Here is an 18757-nt window from a genome sequence, read left to right as displayed (position 1 = left end):
GCCTGGGGAACAATTTCTTTAATTTACTTCTCCTGTGTTGCTACTATGTCCATAGGGTTGACTTTTCCGGTTTTCAACTCAAGTTAAGCTTCACCTGATTAATTACAAGGAGCAATGACCCTTTTACAGTAAAAGGGGACAAATGCGGGAGGCGGCCCGCGGCGCCGCTAGGGCTTTGGAGGGGTGCGGACAGGAGGCCTGGGGCTGGGCCGCAATGGGTGCGGGCCGGCAGGTGCGCCGTGGGGACTACAACTCCCAGGCGCCCCCGCGCCCCGCTCGCTCCCACCACGTGACCGCCGGACCCTAGCGGCGATCGCGGCAGCTGCGGGAGGGACTCGGGGCAGGGAGTCCGGAGCGGGCGGGTCCGAGCCCGGCGCACAGGCAGCGCGCTCACCATGGAGGTGAGTCCGGGCGCCGCCGGGAGAGGCGGGCGCGAAGGAGGCGGCTAGGGCCGGGCCCCTGGAGCCGCGGTGCCCGGCACCCCGAGGCGCCCGCCGCCCTGGCCGGGGGCTGATGAAGGGGGTGTGTTGGAAGCGCTGTCAACAGCGAGGACCCGGGTGGGGAGGCGCGAGAGGCAGGGCTGGAGGTGGCTTTGGGGGTTTGTGTGCTCCTCCTGCGGGGCGTCAGTCCCACCGAATGGGGGGTTGTTGAGCGCTGGCTGCGGGGCAGCTGAGGGTGGGGGCGCAGCGGGTGAGGACCGGCGAGTCCCGGGAGCCCCTGCCCGGGGCGCAGGGCGTGGGGGTGACCCCGGGAAGGCTCGCAGGAGAAGGGCAGTACAGCCTGTGACCAGGGCGCACACTTTGGGGCAGGTTCCTGTCTTGGCAAGTTCGTGGTCTGATTCTTGTGAGTGTGTGTGTGTGTGTGTGTGTGTGTGTGTGTGTGTGTGTTGGGGGCGGGGGGGGCCACACAACAACCAGACCCAGCTCCTTGCCAACCTCCCGACATTTGCAGAAATAGCGTTTCAGACAAACTTTTTCCCGGTAGAGTTCACCTGGGCTGGAGAGGATGACAGCTTGCAAGACCCTTTGGTCTTTGCAAAAAACAAACAAACAAACAAACAAACAAACAACATCATCTAGTTTTCTTCCTCCCTGAGGAAGGTCGTAGAATTTAAGATCCAGGAAGGCAACACAGATCATTTAGTCAGAGGCCCTCCCCCACCTCCTGCCGGTTCACTAAAAGGGGAAATAGATGGGAAGGGCCAGCGGAAAGTTCCCGGCCAGCCCCGGGCAGGACAGGGACCTCAACGTCCCCCTCAAACTCTTTGGTTTACAAACGAGGGAGCTTTTCTCAAAGTGTAGCTAACTCTGTAGTGAGAAAACACAGACCAAAACAAGTCCTCTGATTGCTCTCTTCACCACAGCCTCTCCCTTCCCAGGGTGGGGCGCTCAATACAACGCAGATAAAAAAAAGTTAAACCCAGCTGCAGGAGGTTGAGATTCATCCTACATGGGCAAGGAGATTAGAGCCCTGCCCCTGTGCGTCTGACCGCAGTGCTCTGGAGGGCCCGCGTCATGCTGCTTTGAAACCTTTTCTGCAGCGAAAAGGCCAGGTGGGTGAGGCTTTGTCCCTCCTGAGCTCCTCACTCCCAGGAGAGGTAGAACCAGACCCTTGGGTGGGCACTTCCAGGTTGTCTGTCTCCCCCTGACTGCCTCCTGCTCTTCCTGCTTCACAAGATGTCCTAGCCCTGCAAACTCTTTAGTTAGCAGAGCCAAATATCAACAGTACAACGATTGAAGTTTCTTTTGAGAGCCTATTTTTTAAAACTTAAACTCCTTCTAACGCCACTTCTTCAAAATAGACTCGCCCAGGCCGTGTTATTTTGTGGCAGAGCCACACTCAAGGGGCCAAAGAGCCTCGTGTGGCTCTCGAGCCGCAGTTTGCCGACCACAGGTCTAGCCACCTGCCTCCCTAGCTGGGTTCGATGTCTCCAGGGGGTTTTGACCCCAGCACTCCCCAGAAGGCCTCCCTGATGCCTCCCTCTCGCTGACTCCAGACACCATTGTAACGACCTGTTCACGTCCCTCTGTCCCAATAGACCAATAGCTTCTTGAGGGCCAAGGACTTGTCTCACCCATCCCTCTCTCTCCTGTATCTGCACCCCTAGCACTACAAAAGTAAACGTTGGTTGGTTGAATTAATTTCACTGTTTTGTGGGTGTTCCGGTCTAGCCATCTGGGGCACCTGAGAGAGCTGGCCCAGGCCCAAGGATGATAGAAGGAACCCAGCTAGGGAACTTCACTGGTTCCCACCGGTGACATTCCAGTCATGCCAACTCCTAGATCAAGGGAACTCAGAGGAGAAGGAGGGCCACCCCCTCCCCTCTCCCTCACCCCCCTCTGCAGGGACTGTGCCTGGGGCTAGATTGAATGAGTGCATAAATGGAGTTTCACAGGATTATTTGTACCCGTGCGTGTTTGCTTATCTTCTATGAACAGTTCGCCATGTCAACAAATATGCTTTTGAATTCTTAACAAGGGATATCTCTGCATAGGGCTCAAAATGATTTTTACTTTCGTTTGGGTACTGTTTCAGCTTTTTACATTGAACAAGTACCACTTTCAAATCAGGGGGATAAAAAGCTAGTTTTATTCTTAAGTTCTTCAACCTAATTTTTAAAAACCCGCCTAGGCTTCCATTTCCTTCTGATGAGGTCCTGAATAAGTCCCTCCCCCACCTGGGACTCACTTTCCCAACTGGAAATGAGATGGGCGTAGTGAGCAGCCAGAGTTGCACCAGATCGGTGTTTTTCAGCAAAGCCCTCTCTCCTCTACTTTCTGTGTTTTATATAGTGGAGTTATAAGGAAGAGTTTTAAAAATAAATTTTTAGCCGAAACCAGTTTGGCTCAGTGGATAGAGCGTCGGCCTGCAGACTGAAGGGTCCCGGGTTCGATTCTGGTCAGGGCCATGTACATTAGTTGCGGGCACATCCCCAGTGGGGGTTGTGCAGGAGGCAGCTGGTCGATATTTTCTCTCTCCTCAGTGTTTCTGACTCTCTGTCCTTCTCTCTTCCTCTCTGTAAACAATCAATAAAATATATTTTTTTTTAAAAAGAAAAAAATACAATACCAACCATTTAAAAAAATAAAAATAAATAAAAAAATAAAATTTTAAAATGTCTTTGTTGACTTTTAGAGAGGGATAGATAGAACATGGATGAAAAAAATATCATTCATCAGCTGCCTTTTGCAAGCCCCCTTGCTGGGGATTGAGCCCGAAACCTGGGCATGTGCTTTGATTGGAAATGGAACTGAGCCAAACCATAAAGAAGATTTTATTTGCCAATGTTCCCTGGGGGGGAGGGGGGAGAAAACATTGAAAACCACGGGACTAAAAAAAAAAAATCTCTGAAAAAATAAATAAAATAGATTTAAAAGTTCTCATCACAAGGAAAAAAAACTTAACTATGTTGGTGATGAATGTTAACTCTTATATTGTGTTATTTTGTAACAAATACATACATTGAATCATTATGTATACCTGAAAATAATATAATAACATATGTCAGTTACATCTCAGTTTAAAAAAACCTCTCTGACATTTGAGGGTTCTAATATTTGGCCATTGTCTTAGAAGGCAAAGGCCCAACTCAGCCAGGATCTCCTTAGCGGGATGAACACTGAATGTGTTTGCGGAGCTACTGCTTCTGGCTGTGGTCTCACCTGGGGGCTAGACTAGAGGGGAACTTCCCTTCCCTGAGAGGATGGACCTAATTGACCCAACTGGCTTTCATCTTGCCAAACACAGTCATTAAGCCTGGTGTGGCCACGTGGAATCACTGTCCAGCTCCCAGCCTGTAGCGCAGGCAGCATGGTCACTGGGATCCACCCCGGCTTGGCTTGGAACTATTGATAGATCGGGCTGGAATCCCAGCTCGGCCAATTTAATGGGTCTAACTGTCCCTGTCATGCAGAAACTGCTGTGAATGAGATAATGTATGAAAAGCCCTATAGATGCCACCCGGAACCGAGGGAGGACCAGGTGCTCTTTGAGAAGAGCATTCAGACAGGCACCTCTGCATGTTCATTGCTGCTACCTTCATTGTTTCTACACGACTGTGAGCTCCTGGAGGGCAGACCCATTAACCGTTGTCCGTATGCTGACCATGGAATTGGGCTCAGCACATGTTCAGGGAGCTAGTGAAGAGATGTGGAGTACAGATTGAAGACAGCTGCCTGTTGGCCCCTCCACCATGCACACCAGCGGAGCAGAATGGCGTGGCCCTGGCAGTAAGCAGCAGCAGCTGTTCCTCAGACTAGCGCTTCCCATTGGGTGTGGAGGGCCCTTGAAGGGACATCTCAGCCTGATCCGAGAGCACTATGGCCTGGCTGGCCCAGTGAGGATGGGCACCTTGCACCTCACTTCTACCTGGCGCAGGGCCAGCTCAATTATGGCCGTGCTGCTGACCCACTGCAGGACCGTGGGCATGTCCTTGCCCTGTCTGGCCACAGTTGGCCCTGATGACAAATGGCCCTCCTAGCACTTACATGCAGTGACACCATTTTTTTCTGGGTGTTTAGAAGAGAATGCTGGGGAGTATGAGGGACCACAGGTTCCGTTGCCCTAAGCCCCCTGTGATGCAGACTCCCTTCTCTTTCAGACGCATTTCTTCTTCTCGGATAAGGTGGTGCTTCTGTTTGATTTCTGGGATGTCCGAAGCCCTGCAGGTAAGAGTTGGGAAGCCTTCCAGCGTCAGGCAGTGGAGAACCTGGGTTCTCTTTACTGGTATAAACCTGACTCCTCTTGCATAACCACTGAGTGGGAACTTTGCATTTCTGATTCTGTTTGCAAACACTGCCTTTCATATTGCAAAGGGCTCCATTTTCTCACCAATCCTCACAAAGGCCCAGAGAGAGGCCAGGGCTGCAGTTTCCCCCTCTATTACAGGGAAGGGACTGAAGGTAAATTTAAAGTTGTGAGCACACAGAACACAGAATTTATTCTTTTTATTATTTGTTAGTTATTGTACTACTAGAGGCCCGATGCACAAAATTCATGCAAAGGGCTCGGCTCTCACAGCCCCTCGAATCCTCAGCGGGCCCTCTCAGCCTTGGCTTTGTCTGGAAGGTCATCTGGCTGTTTGGTCTAATTAGCATATTAGCTCTTTATTATATAGGATTTTCCATACGAACAACTGGAAACTGATTTTCGCTCCACCCTGTATTTTGTATCCCTAGAAGGCTATTCAGGGTATTGCTAACAGGCTGCTCTGGGGAGAGGAATTGGAGTTTGGGAGCATGAGGGGGGAAGAAGACTTACTTTTCACTGCAAACCCTTTTTGCACCGTTTGAATTTATTACCATGTGTGTAATTACTTGTAATTTTATATTTTAAAAACCTGCCTCTTTTGGAGATGATTTCCTCCTGGGAGCCCAATAAAGTCCTATGGCTGGCCCATTGAGTATCCCTCCTCTGGTACAACAGAAGTAGCAATTAGCAATTAATGTTACACAGCAGCTCTAATAAGCACTTAACATTTTGGTAAAATAATTTATTGGGGTTTTCCCATTTCTGTGAAAGGAATATACACAAGTAGAAACTTTGGGAAATTTACTTGAGAATAAGAACCTGCTATATCTGAATTTGCTGAGATAATTATGCTCCTTTGTTGTAAATCTTTCCTTCGGGGCTTCTCTGTGTACTGCACTTAAACAGGACCTTGCTAAACTGCTCTTCCCTTAACGGGAAGTCCTGAGAGATTTGTGCCGCCTGCTGGGGGAGCAGCTGGGGCGGTGGTATACCGCTTCTTCCCTCTCGGCCCTGGCTTTTTCAGGCCCATACTCTTCCTGATCTCAGAGCCACAGTCCCGTGGGCCAGCCCTGCCAAGAAAGGACTGGAAGGGGAAAGACAGTGCAGAAGCTCTGAGCCCAATAGGGGTGGGGAAGAAGCTGCAAGAAGGGAGATGGAACGGATTGAGAGGGAACAGGTGGAGGTGCTTTCTGCCACCCGACAGGTGCTGGGAAGCGACAGGTGCTGGGAAGCCGCGGGAAGGGGAGCAGAGCTTGCCTGGCCAGGTCTCTGTAACTCCGCCTCCTTTGACAGGCATGGCCCTTTCGGTGTTGGTGATCCTGCTCCTGTCTGTGCTGTACGAAAGCATCAAGTTTGGCAAAGCCAAGCTACTCCACCAGAGCCTGGTGAGCATGCCCACCTGTACCAGCCAGCAGAACGAAGAGACGGACCAGAGTTCTTCTTCAAGCTCCGAGTTACCCCCGGCCAGTACACCCCCCCTCAGGTAAGGGGCACAGGTGCGGGAAATGGGCAGAATACCCACATTCACCTGATAGGGTGGGCCCGGAAGACATTAACCCCAAGGAGCAGAAAGGAAACGGAGGCCTCAGGAAGGACCAGGACTTGTCAGAGTGCTTATTAATAAGTAGTGAGGTGAACTAGAGCCCAGATCTCCAGCTGCTTAAGCCGGAACTCGCTGTATGAACAGCCACTTGGGAGGCTCCAAACTCTGGTATAACAGGGGTGTCCGCCCAGCCCTCCCCTCAATCTCATCAGGCTCCCTCCGGCCACTCAGGCTCACAAACCCAGGATGGGATCTGCAGCTGTCCCCATAAATGATAAGAACTGTCAGCAATGTACCCACATTGGTGGGGGAGCAGGCAGCCTCTCTGTACTGTCCTTCCCATCCTAATAGGGCAACCATTTGGGATCCCAATTCTTACCATTGTAATACTGCTCCCTTTTTCAGAGGAGGGAAAAGCCATATTGGTGAAAATGATCTTGTATTATCTCTATCATACATGGTAGATTACATATCTAATTTTCCCTTTTTTGCCTGGGATTCCAGAAAGCTCAGAACTAAGTAGAGAAGTGATTGTCCCAGACTCCTTGTACAAATCCCTCTCTAGCAGTGGTTTCTGATATGTCTCTTTAAAAAAAAAAAAAAAAAAAAAATCTCTCCTGGGTTATGCATACAAATTACAAATAAGCTCCCTACTTCCTGATACCAGCCCCTGGTTTTCAGCTCGTTACTGACATTAATTTGCCTCTCCTTTTTATCTAGGTGGTTCTTGTGTCACTTTGGCCAGTCTTTAATCCACATCGCTCAGGTGGTCATTGGCTACTTCATAATGCTGGCTGTGATGTCCTACAACACCTGGATTTTCCTTGGCGTGGTCCTGGGCTCGGCTCTGGGCTACTACCTAGCCTACCCGTTACTCAGCATAGGTTAGCTGGCGAGGGCTGCGCAGGCACCGAGGGCTGGAGAAAGCTGGCGTTGTACTTCCAGGCTTAAGCCTCCTCCTGCTTTTGATGGATGGTCCTCGCTGCTCCTAGAAACTCCCAGCTGAAGCCAAGACTCGCTCCCTGGAGTTCAGATGCCAGTGCAGCCACCTCTCCTCAGAGAGCCCAGGCCTGGTCTTTGTGCCTTAGGAGGCTGCTGTGACCAGCGGGGAGATGGAGACAACAAAACCCAGGGGCTTATCTGTGATTCAAAACTTAACCATTTCCAAAGATCTTCAAGACAAGGAGGTAGGTTCTGGGTGAAGGACGTGGAACCCAGGTATCCTTTGCTCTCCTGATTTGTGCCTTACCCAGAGGGGCATCTTCCATCGGACTTCCTGGCCCCCTCTCTCTTTGGGGGACAGAGACCAAGCTGGCTCCTTTTCTCACCCTTCTGCCTTTGGAACCCGAGAAGATTGTCTCTTCTACGGGCCATGCTGATAGACTAAGATTTCTCACTTTTCCCCACTGAACTCTTGGTTAGCAATTTTGCACATTAATACAAAAAATTTTTAAGGAAATGGTTTCATTTTATTCTTGATGGATGGCAGCCTCTGCTGGGACCTATTTACTGCTGGGGCACAGTGGCAGTAGATAAAAGTAGAGAAGCAGGACTGCGATCCAGGCTCCTGTGGATAGAGGGAGCCCCTCCACCAGGCTGCACTGCCAGCAGGAGGAAGACCGTCAATGGCTTTAGGTGCATGGGGGCTCCTCATGGCCTTGATGCCCCCTTTTATCCGATCCTTCTTTTATGCAGAACAGATAACTGCTCTGAACAATACTTAATGTTTTTATTTATTATGTACTGATCACCCATACCAAGCACGATTCGTTCACTTAAAATACTGAGTAAGCATGGGGGGAAGGGAGATTGACTGAAGATGCAATAAGCAGTCAAACCAAAGCATTGGACTTGTAGAGTGAGATGGGACTCTCCAGATACTGGAACCTCATCACTTTACAGAGAAGGAAACAAGACCCTGAGGGAGAGAGAGAAGCACTGCTGTGTACTGGAACGTTTATGCTCAGGTGCCCTGTGGGCTATGGTCTTAAGCTTTGGGAATTAAAAAAGAAATACATTTTAATAAATATATATATTTTAAGGAGTGTGTGACTCTTCTTGTTTCTCCTTGTTCAAACAGCACCCGTAATGCTTACAACAGCTGCAGGAGCGGAGTGAGCCAATGGAGCAGGTAGGGCTAAGGACTGAATGTCCATCTGCTATGGAGACAACTCTGAGCTCAGGGAAGCCCAGCCCTGAAACACTGGCCCACAGGCAGGCACTCCACAATATCAGCCTGGTCACATTCTTTTTTTTTTAGACCTCACCCAAAGATATGTTTACTGATTTTAGAGAAAGAGGAAGGGAGAAAGAGACTTTGATCAGTTGCCTCCAATATGTGCCCCAACCGGGAATCAAACCTGCAACCTAGGTATGTGCCCTGACCAGGAACCAAACCTGCAACCTTTTGGTGTACAGGATGATGCTCCAAACAACTGAGCCACCTGACCAGGGCAACAGTCATGCTTTTATGTTTGTGTAACAAATAGAGATCGGGTGCCATGAGAAAAACAAAGGATGACGTCAGGCCAGGTAAAGTGGAATTCAGGTTCCTGTCTTATCAACATTTAAAATCAGGCATTTTTAGTAAAATTATTCTACTTTTTTGAAGACTAGTTACATGGTCTTGGAAAGATCTCTGAAGCAGTAAGGTTACTTTCTCCCGTCTTCTTCATTGCTCTGGGCCCCGAGCTCAGAGGGAATGAATGGAAGCTGCTCTCAAAGTGAAGTCTCTCAGGGGCCTTGAGTGATGGAATGTAGGACCTCCCACCTTCTCTGCAGGACTTCCCGGTGGGACCAAACACGCAGGAGCGAGTGGATGACAGGACTGGTGCTCAGATAGCCACCAGGCCCCGAGCCTTAATGCAGCTGGGATGAGCAGGGACCATGGAGGGTGACACTGTTCTGAAAGCCTCAAGTCCCAGGATTAGGTGCCAAAGGGTTTTATGTCAGAATGGTTTTATGCACATTAACAGACCCAGATCTGTTACAACTCCTACCCTCACAGAGTCCCAGAGAGGAGCACAGACAGCCCTTAGAACCAAATTCAATTTCTCCCCAAGAGCTTGAGTCAAGTTTGATTATATATATTTATTTTTGTTTGGTAAATTTCAAAGATTTAAGGCAGAGAAAGGTAATGTGCCAGGAGTGCAGGCGAGGTTGTTAACTGGGGTTTAGAAGGTGTAACCCACCCTTGGTTCTACCAGGGAGGCCGCACCCCGGGTGCCAGGTCCTATTGCTGGGGCACCGCTGAGTGTTGGGAGGCAGATGGAGGCCTCCCCCCAGCAGTCTGAGTTAGTGAAGAGAACAAAAGGCGTGGACGAGGACAGGACTCTTGTAGGTAACTGACTAGAGGGGAGCCAACCAGCCCTTCCTTCAAACGGGACCCCGAGGCAGGACCAGGTCGGCTGCTGACACCCCCCGCATTCTGAAGACGGGCTCACGCTTCTCTTCGCCCAGCCAGGTGGGGGCTCAGAAGTTAGCTAACTCAGATGATCTGAGGTACTGTCCTCAGAATGCTCACCTCCACCTCTCCCTGTGGCTCACCGAGACCCAGGGCTGGCTGTGCAAAATCATGCTTAGGGAAGGTTCAGTAGAGAAACCTTTGTATCAGTTTCCTGGGTCTTCATCCCAGCCAGTCAATGTCATCGTCATCATCATCATCTCCAAAAAGGGGTGTTGGGGGCGGGCGTCCCTTCATGCTCTGACAAAACAGGAAAAAGGAGTCAGTGCTCACGTGTTCCTGCACCGGCCGGGCTTCCTGCCTGTGTGAGGTGAAGTGAGTCAAGAGCTTGTTAGAAGGTTTACTAAAAGGACCAACCCTGAGGCCAGCAAACCTAGGCTTCCAGGAAAAGCTGAGACAGGCAGGCAGAGAAGGGAGAAAAATCTTTCAACAGAAACGAGAAGACCAACTTTGTTTGGCTAATTTTGACATTTATTTGTGAAACACAGGTATTGATTTGACAGGTTTCCGCTCATGCAGTAACAATGTATTTCGTGTAGAGAAAGAAGGGTTGAAGGGGAGAGATGGGAGCAGGAGAAAAAACAGAGCAGAGCAGCCTGAAAGCAGGAGAGGCTGCAGGAGGATGAAGGAAGGTTGGCAAGAATGCAATCACACTTGAAAAAATGACGTTGTGGCCTCAGGTGGCCTGTCTGGCTCTGAACATGGCCCGTCATTCGAGAGAGTTGAATTTAGAGTTCGGCCATATTACTAAGTGGGGAATCCCAAGTGGTGAAGCAAGCCTAGAACACAGGGCCATGGCCTCCCACTCCCCTGGTCTCACTGGCCCCTCTTTCACGCTCTCTGACCAGGTAGCGGGGTAACTCCCCCTACTTTTCATGACTTGAGCTCCAGGCCTTTTCCTTCTGCATTGGCAAGAAACAGGTCGTACGGGGGTAGCAGGGATTGATACTGGATTCAGACACAGAGTATTCTCTACCAAGGTACTTTCTGCTCCAGTGAGCTACTCTGACCCAGAATCTGTCTTCCTGGGCCAGCCAAAGGGTCAGAGGTCCATCTCCACCACCGACTAATGGACCTTGTCCACCTCTCTGGGCATCAAGTGATCTCCAAACCCTGACAGTACAAGGTTTTAAAATGTGGCTCACTCACGAAAATAAATAATAAATAAATAAATACATACATACATACATAAAAATGTGGCTCACTGTTTCGGTTTTGTTCCAGCTAAAATTTTGGCTCTATATTTACCAGATATATATCACCCGGAGCCAGCTATATAAACTGGGACATGTTTCTTAATCTCCCTGAACCTCAGTCCTCTTTTCTATAAATGGGATAAAAGTGCAGACCTCATTGGATTAGAAGATTAAATGAGAATGTCTGTAAAGTAGTTTTCAGAATACCCAGAAAATCAAAGTTAACTTGCAACTAATAGAAGTATTAGTATCAATAATATACTGCTAATAATATAGTTGGGATAATAAAATATTCCAACTATATTTAAGGCAGTCACTTGGAATATTCAATTGGTATTTGTTTCTTTTTTTTTTTTTAAAGGACAGAATTTGTATTCAGGATTCTCAAATGAAAGCTTAATTCTTGGAAAGAAGGGCTAATGGGAGGAACTGGGGCACATTTCCCAAAGGAGCACAGGCAGGAGGAAAGGGCTGTGGTACGCGGGAGCTGGACCCCAGCTCTGTCACTGCCATTTTCCCGAGGTTCTGGCAAAAGGGAAAACCACCCTTTCTGATACACGAGGGGAGAGAATTTGCCCCCATTCACTGTTCCCGGGACAGACTGAGGCTAACGCTGACCTGTGCTCCGCACCCACGTTTCACTCCAGTAAATTCCCACGCTGCAGTCCCGGTGTCCCAGGGACAGGCACGGCTGCCTTAGCAGCACAGTGGGGACAGCAGATGCAGGGACTGGGGGCTCTGACCAGGCTCCATCAGCAACTCACCCTCCTGGCCTCTACTCGGGAGCTTTGTAGCCCGAGGCTCTCTGTGCCTCAGTACTTCAGCCATTTTCTGCGCAGGAATATTGTGAGGACACAAGGCAGCGGGCCGAGGAAGCAGAAAATGCTCAGAAGCTGGTGGTCATAGGAGGGGCTTGAGGGTTTAGTCCTAGCTCTGCCATTAAGTCATAATGTGGCTTTAGGTAAGTAAATCATCTGTCTCAGCCTCAGTCTCTTTGTCTATGAAGAAGGATGCCAGACATGACAATCTTCAAAGTCCTCTTCAATTCTTAAATATAAATAATATCCTAGCGGATGTGAGAAAACTTGAGGCGTAGCATTCTAATGCAGGACTAATCAGCCCAACCTTCCTCACTTACAGTGCAAACCATTCCTGCATTGAGACAGACTGTGGTCCTTGTTCAAGAATAAAGTAGTACCTGACCATCGCCATTATGCTTACAGAGCTGCCCCCTCCCGGCCCCCAGCCCGCTCCCACAGGGCCCTGCACACAGAGCCCAGGGAGCGGGCCACCAACAGACTCCGTTCCTCTTCTCAGAGCCAGTGGGGAAGAGCCCCCGGGTAGTGGTGTGAGGACGCGGCAGTGTGTGGGATCTCCTTACCACCTCATCTTCATCCTCCTCCTCAGACTGTGCTTTGGGCTTTGGAACTTTCAGAGTTGCCCCTTTAAATAATTCATCCTCTTCATCCCCGGAGAGACTGAAAGAAAAATCAAGAAAATCAAGTCACAGAAACTGTTCCTGCACTAGACCAGTGCCCACGGGCTCTGGGGTAAGAACCCAACAGCTGCGGTCACCACCCAGGAATTCCGCCCACACTGGCCTCCTAGCACTCTGACTCCCTCCATAACCTACAGGCTGAGAGAGCTTTTAAAGCTAATAAGTCAGACCAAGTCACTCTTCTGCTTAAATTCCTTTAACAACTTTTCACGGTACCTAAAGTCCAAACTTCTAACAGTGATAAAATCTCCTATGACTTGGCCCCTACCTAGTTTTACAACATCAGCTTACCAGCCCTCTCCTACTACTGGGCCTTCTTTTAGTTCCTGTGTCACATCCCCTCCAACCGCAGAGCCTTCGCATGTGCTGTTTTTGCCTTCTGCGATCTCTTCCTCACACTCTTGCATGGAAGACCCCTTCCCATCCTTCAGATCTGTTTAAATGTTACCTTCTCAAAATCCATCCCTAACCATCCCATCTACAGTAGAATAACGCCCCCTTTGTTTCCTATTATACACCCAGTCTCTCTCTTTTTTTTAGTACTTATCATACTTTCATAACAGTCCCCACTAGACCGCAAGTTCCTCACCTGAGGAACCAAATCTGCTTTGCCTACCACACAATCACAGGGCTTACAGAACCTTTTATAGTAGGCATCACTGAAAACATACATGAATGCATGGATGAATGAAAAAGTGAATCAGTCCATCAGTGAGTCTGAGGGATGAACTGCCAGCTCTGGAAAAACCAGAGACAACCGTGCAGCCACCTTGTCCCTGAACCTCTGCTCACAAGGACGTACCTGGAATGCTGAGAGGAGTGTTTGGGTCCAAGCGCTGCCCCTGCAGCTACAGAGCCTGCTTCTGTGCCTGACAGCTCCTTGGAGGGACCAGCAGAACTAGTGGCATCTTCCTCTTTCTCGAACTCTGGAGGCTGAGGCTCTCCTCCTGGACTTTCAGGCTCCGAGGACAGTGGGTCCCCCTTCTTAGGGTCTAGAGTCAGGGACAGTCTTGGGGGGATTTCTTGCTCCCCAACACAGGCATTTTCCAATGGGCTGGCAGCAAGCGTCTCCTGACACTCAGAGTCCACAGTTACAGGACCCGGAGGCTCAGGGGGAATTGAAGTTGGGGGCTCCAGAGATCTTAGAGGGGGGATGGAAGTCAGTTCAGGTGGGAGCGAATCATCTTGTATCTCTGTGAGCACCTCTGCTTCTGTGGACTTCCCTTGCCTTCTCTGTGCAGCCTCCTGGGGGGTGGGGAGGGCCTGAGGAGGCAGTGGGTCAGCTTCCTTGACTACCTGCTCCGTCTGCACCACGGGGGACTCCTGCCTCTCCCTACTCAGGAGTGCTTGAGATGGCTCAAAACTGGCTGAGACCGACTGCTCCTGGGAAAGGCTCCGAGGTTGTTGTTCTTCCTCATCTTCATTGCTGCTCTCTCCCGTCTCTGGCTCATGTTGGTTTAACAGCTGAAGAGTCACCATCTGTTCAAAAGCCAAGGAGATTATCAGTGAGAGGAATGAACACTCCTAGTTCTTCAGACCTTATAGACACAACTGGTCATCTAGTTCAAATGGCTTTGCTTCTTCCTCTCACAGGAGGCAGCCCCTATCTGTCCAGACAAAAGTCATTTCAGGCGTCCGAATTGTTGGAGAACCGTCTTGAATCATTGTTTATTCACGACCCCTTAGAACAGGGGTCCTCAAACTTTTTAAAGTGGGGGCCAGGTCACAGTCCCTCAGAGAGCTGGAGGGCCGGACTATATGAACTACTAATTCCTACTGTAACACCTCGGCTGCGCTCACTGCCCAAAAAACCTGGCGGGTCGAATCAGACTCCTCTGCGGGCCGCATGTGGCCCGCGGGCCGTAGTTTGAAGACCCCTGCTTTAGAAGGTACTTAAGCAACGAGATCCCCATGTCAATGCAACTATCTAAAGCTGGCTGTACCTTGATGGTATTCATGATGGTCCCCAGGATGGTCCTGCCATCGTACGATTCTTCCAGCTCAAACTCTCCCCGCAGGGACTGGAACACCTGGTTCATGATCTTCTTGACCTGAGTGAAGATGTGAGGAGAGGAAACAATACCAAAATGTATGCTGCACAAATCTAGGGATGAGGAATGTATGTAAATTCCTGAGGGTTTGGAAGGCTAAAATGAAGCTTTCATAAAACTCTACAGCAGGAATCAACTGGTCATGAACTCAGAGACTAAGGCAGTCACTATGCAGAGGGAAATGCCAAACAATGAGCAGCACTTGACAAGAGTTATCAAGGATGGGGAAGCTATGCCAAGACAGCTCACAGACCATCTATTATTTCCTCCCTCTGTGACGCCCACTACAGCTCTGTGGGCTCCAGGATTAGTGACTAGTGGGCGCTGCAATACTCCCTACTCCTCTCCTGTTATTTAGGGGCACTTCCCGTATTTGTCAAAAATTCAGGATAGGGCCCTTAGGGTTTACCACAAAAGTGACAGGTTCCAAAGAGTTAACCTGTACTTAAGTCAGATACTAGTAAAGGTGTACCACTAAAGCTAAAATAAAAAAATTAAAAATTAAAAAGTTAACACAACAAATGGGCCACATTCTTTCTGAATGCTTGGTATGACATAGCAAATTACCAGCTCACCTTCTCTGATGAGTCAGTAGCACCTTCATCCCCAGACATCTGGGACTTATTTTTCTCCATTTCCTTGATGTGCTGTTCATTTTGCTCCGTCAGGGTTGTGACTTGGGCCTGGAGGGCCAAACACTGCAAAAGGAACAGACTGTGCTTGTGGGCTAGGGAACCTGGACTACCAAGATGGGAAAGTCAGGAAACCCAGTAGGAGGACCGTCCTAAGTATCAATTGTCAACCTCAGGTAGATCTGCTGGTGTCCACACCCTCCACCTCCACCCCTTGCCTGCTGACTCAAGCATCTTCTTCCTTATCACTTAATTTCATCTCACAACTTCATCTCCTCTTTCCCAACAAGGTCACTTGCCTTGTTCCTAACCAGGTCAAGAATATAATGAAAAAGGGAGCTTATAAATTTAGTAACATAGACATCAGAAGCAACCTATTCACCTATAAGATTGCCTTCATCATCTTTGAGTCAAAGATTTTCAACTGGATACTTTAAAGAAAGAAAATAATCTCTAGACATGGGGATTTACATACCATGACCCCTAAGCCACCTCCTATCTCTCTCTCTCTCTCTAGCTCTCGCTCCCTCTCATTTTTATGCCAAGACGATTCCACACACCCATGCTCCGTCCTATCTCAGTGCTTTTCCCCAGAATGTTATGCTGCCTCTTCACTTTGCAAAAGCTACTTGGCCTTGTTGGCTCTTCTCCCCTCAGCACTTCCTCTGGGCCTCATAGAGCTTAATGCCCACCTTTGTTACTCTATTGTGCCCCTTTCTTTTCTGAGATTCTAGAGGGCAGAGTTCTTTGTAAATCCTTTCCCTACCACAGTGCCTGGAACACAACTGGTACTCAATAAATACTCGCAAAAGGGTCAAATAATAATGGAAAACATGCTTAGAACACTAGTGCTGCCTTTTCTTTTAAGTAGGTCACTCATCTGCCATCCCAAATAAATGTGAAATATTACTGTGGAGAGTTGAACAAGTGTGATTTTGTTTTTAAGCTATTAGCATCTCTAGGATCAAAAGAAACAACAAGACTCAGACAACCTGCTTGTCTCATATTAACTGGGCTAAGCTGCTTGGCCCCGGGGGAAACGCCTACCTTTTCCTGCAGCTGGAGCAGCTCCTGCTGGCTGGCATCCCTCTGTGCACACACCTCCTGATATTGCTGCAGGTGTTCCTCCTTGGCGGAGGCCAAGAGGTGTTCACATTTGGCTTCCCACTGGGTCTGCAGCTCAGCCTGTACCAGAGACAGCTGCCAAGAAAATGTAGTCACTGTATCCTGGGGGTCCAGTTGCATCCAGAGAAGCCCATCTTTTGTAAGGCAAAAGAATAACCTAATAACCCAGCTTCATCAGGAAACAACTGTTTGGAAGACCTTGGTTACTTTGAAAGTAAATGTACTTAAAATTTTTTTTTTTTTTTTATTTCAGAGAAGGGGGGAGAGAGAGGAGAAAGAGAAACATCAATGATGAGAATCATCAATTGGCTGCCTCCTGCACATGCCCTACAGGGCATGTACCCTGACCAGGACTTAAACAGTGACCTCCTAGTTCATGGGTCAAAGCTTAACCACTAAGCCACGCCAGCAGGGCAGTAAATGAACTTTTTATATATAGATAAAGGTGTGATTGTCTAGACAGGTTCCTAGAAGGCAGGACTGGAATGTGCTCATCTTCTCAGGGTCCAAGCCCTAGACTTTATAGGGTCAGAAGAAACTTAATTTTGTCAAAATTCCCAGAGGTATCAATTCACTCTAATTAAATGGGCAAACTAACGTGAATTTATGAACTTACAGGGAGAAAGGTCACTGTTAGATGGACTGGAGATCCAGCTGTGGCCTGCCACTATCCCCAGTTTTCCTGGCTGATTACCTAAATAAACCCCCTTGTTTTGAAGGATAACAATGTGTCCGAAAGATGGTATCTGGTGGTTGAGGACTTTAACCTTAAACTGTTTGGAATTTTTTATAAAGACTTTTTTTTCATGTTTTACTTATATAATTAAATTTCCACTTAGCTTTAAAAACAGAATTTTTGCCTATTTGATTCCTGTCTCTTCTTTATATACAGGGGTGAGCAAAAGTTTATTCTTGTATTGCTTATTATTATTTGTCTTATTATTATTATTTCATATTCTTTTCTTTTTAATATATATATTTTATTGACTTTTTTATAGAGAGGAAGAGAGAGGGATAGAGAGTTAGAACATCGATGAGAGAGAATCATCAATCAGCTGCCTCTTGCACACCCCCTACTGGGGATGTGCCCGCAACCAAGGTACATGCCCTGGACTGGAATCGAACCTGGGACCTTTCAGGCCACAGGCCGACGCTCTATCCACTGAGCCAAACCGGTTTTGGCATATTATTTCATATTCTTACTTATGATTTATCTTTTAGATGATGGCTGGGAATTTAACCTACTTTTGCCCACCCCTGTATCTAAATTGCGTTCACCCATCTTTCTCCAAAGTGAGAGCACTGACTATGAGAAATGTCATCATAAAGGATAAAGAAACTAGAAATTTTTCTGAGCCCTTCATGCCTTCCTTTTATTTCCAACGTGCCATTTCCTATTACCTGCTCTGAAGCTGCTTGGTCTGTGGACACACGAGTCTTTTTCAAGAGCTGTCGAAGTTTGTCCAACTCCTCTTGGTATGACTTGCGAATTTCATCCATCTCCTCCTCAGCCTGGCAGCGCTCTTGAGCTGACTTCTTTTTCCTTTCTGAGAGGTTCTTAGGAACAAGAGAACCATAATCAGCTCTAGCCATTTAATAGAGGATAAATGGAGATGGTGGTGGTGGTGACTGACCTCAATGAGTCCTTACTTCATTTCTGAAAACAATGCATTTTTTAGTTAATTTCTCTATGTATTTAACATTCTTGGCTAGTTGGGAGTTAGGAAAATTGTAACAAGGAGGAAAACAAAAGGTGTAACTATAATTCTATTAAGAGGTGGGGAATATCTCAACAGTGGACACTTTCATGCCCAGTTGGTAAGAAAATAAATGGGGATACTCTCTTTAGGTGGTGATTTGGCAGTCTTGTGAAAAGGTTTCAAAATATGCACACCCAGGAGTTCCACAAACTGTAATTTATCTTAAGAAACAATAAATCATGTTCATGAAGACTATGTGTTACAAGGATCTGTAACAATGAAAAACTGAAAACAGCCACAAAATCAGAATGAATTGGTTACCAATGAATTGGTTAAATCATAGAAGAAACTAAAAAATGGAGCCTAAATATTTATCCCCTAAAAGGCACTAGGCCAAAAGGATTTTCTTTACTAGGGCGTTTTACTGAAACCTCAGAAATAGTTTGTTCTTTTTATATTTAAACCATCCCAGAAAATAGAGAAGACAGAAATTTGCCCACTTTGTTCAATGGGGCTGAAATTATCCTGATATTAAAATTTTAACACAACAAAAGATACTCTAAAGTTTAAAAACAGAAACTAGAAAAACATTTGTGGCATCTATAACTGGCAAAAGATTAATACCCTTAGTAGTGTTTACAAATCATACTAATATTATAATAGAAAGGAGGGCAAAGGAAAGAAGATACTAAAGAAAACAATTAGGTATTAAATATATGAAAGCTTTACTATTAACAAAAATAGATGTTAAAACAAGATAGCATATGTCATCTATCAGACTATAAAGATTAGAAAAACTT

The 18757-nt window shown here is 47.7% G+C and overlaps 2 protein-coding genes across 7 annotated transcripts in view; one reads left to right on the top strand and one right to left on the bottom strand.

Annotated features, from left to right (window-relative positions):
• The first annotated feature begins 294 nt into the window (after nt 1-294).
• On the top strand, nt 295-8537 carry SLC31A2 (solute carrier family 31 member 2). The gene is made up of 4 exons (XM_084899282.1): nt 295-401; nt 4601-4667; nt 6043-6232; nt 7013-8537. Exons 1-4 carry the CDS (start codon nt 396-398, stop codon nt 7179-7181), a joined length of 432 nt encoding a protein of 143 aa, XP_084755408.1. The 5' UTR covers nt 295-395; the 3' UTR covers nt 7182-8537.
• Nucleotides 8538-9362: 825 nt separating this feature from the next.
• Nucleotides 9363-18757, bottom strand: part of FKBP15 (FKBP prolyl isomerase family member 15) — a 49149-nt gene continuing 39754 nt past the window's right edge. For 3 of the 6 annotated variants that reach the window (XM_084899188.1, XM_084899189.1, XM_084899192.1), the window contains 6 exons: nt 17659-17814; nt 16180-16332; nt 15076-15198; nt 14393-14500; nt 13252-13928; nt 10022-12429 (listed from right to left, as the gene is read on the bottom strand). In XM_084899188.1, coding sequence (XP_084755314.1) covers nt 12132-12429; nt 13252-13928; nt 14393-14500; nt 15076-15198; nt 16180-16332; nt 17659-17814 — 1515 coding nt within the window. In that variant the 3' untranslated portion in view covers nt 10022-12131. Of the gene's footprint in view, nt 9996-10020; nt 12430-13251; nt 13929-14392; nt 14501-15075; nt 15199-16179; nt 16333-17658; nt 17815-18757 lie in introns of those variants that run through there. The other 3 variants (XM_084899191.1, XM_084899193.1, XM_084899190.1) reach the window with 2 other exon arrangements.

This window comes from Pipistrellus hanaki (genome assembly GCF_964339955.1).
Source record: "Pipistrellus hanaki genome assembly, chromosome: 11".
NCBI classification, from domain to species: domain Eukaryota; kingdom Metazoa; phylum Chordata; class Mammalia; order Chiroptera; family Vespertilionidae; genus Pipistrellus; species Pipistrellus hanaki.
This window is presented reverse-complemented; position numbering and strand designations above follow the sequence as displayed.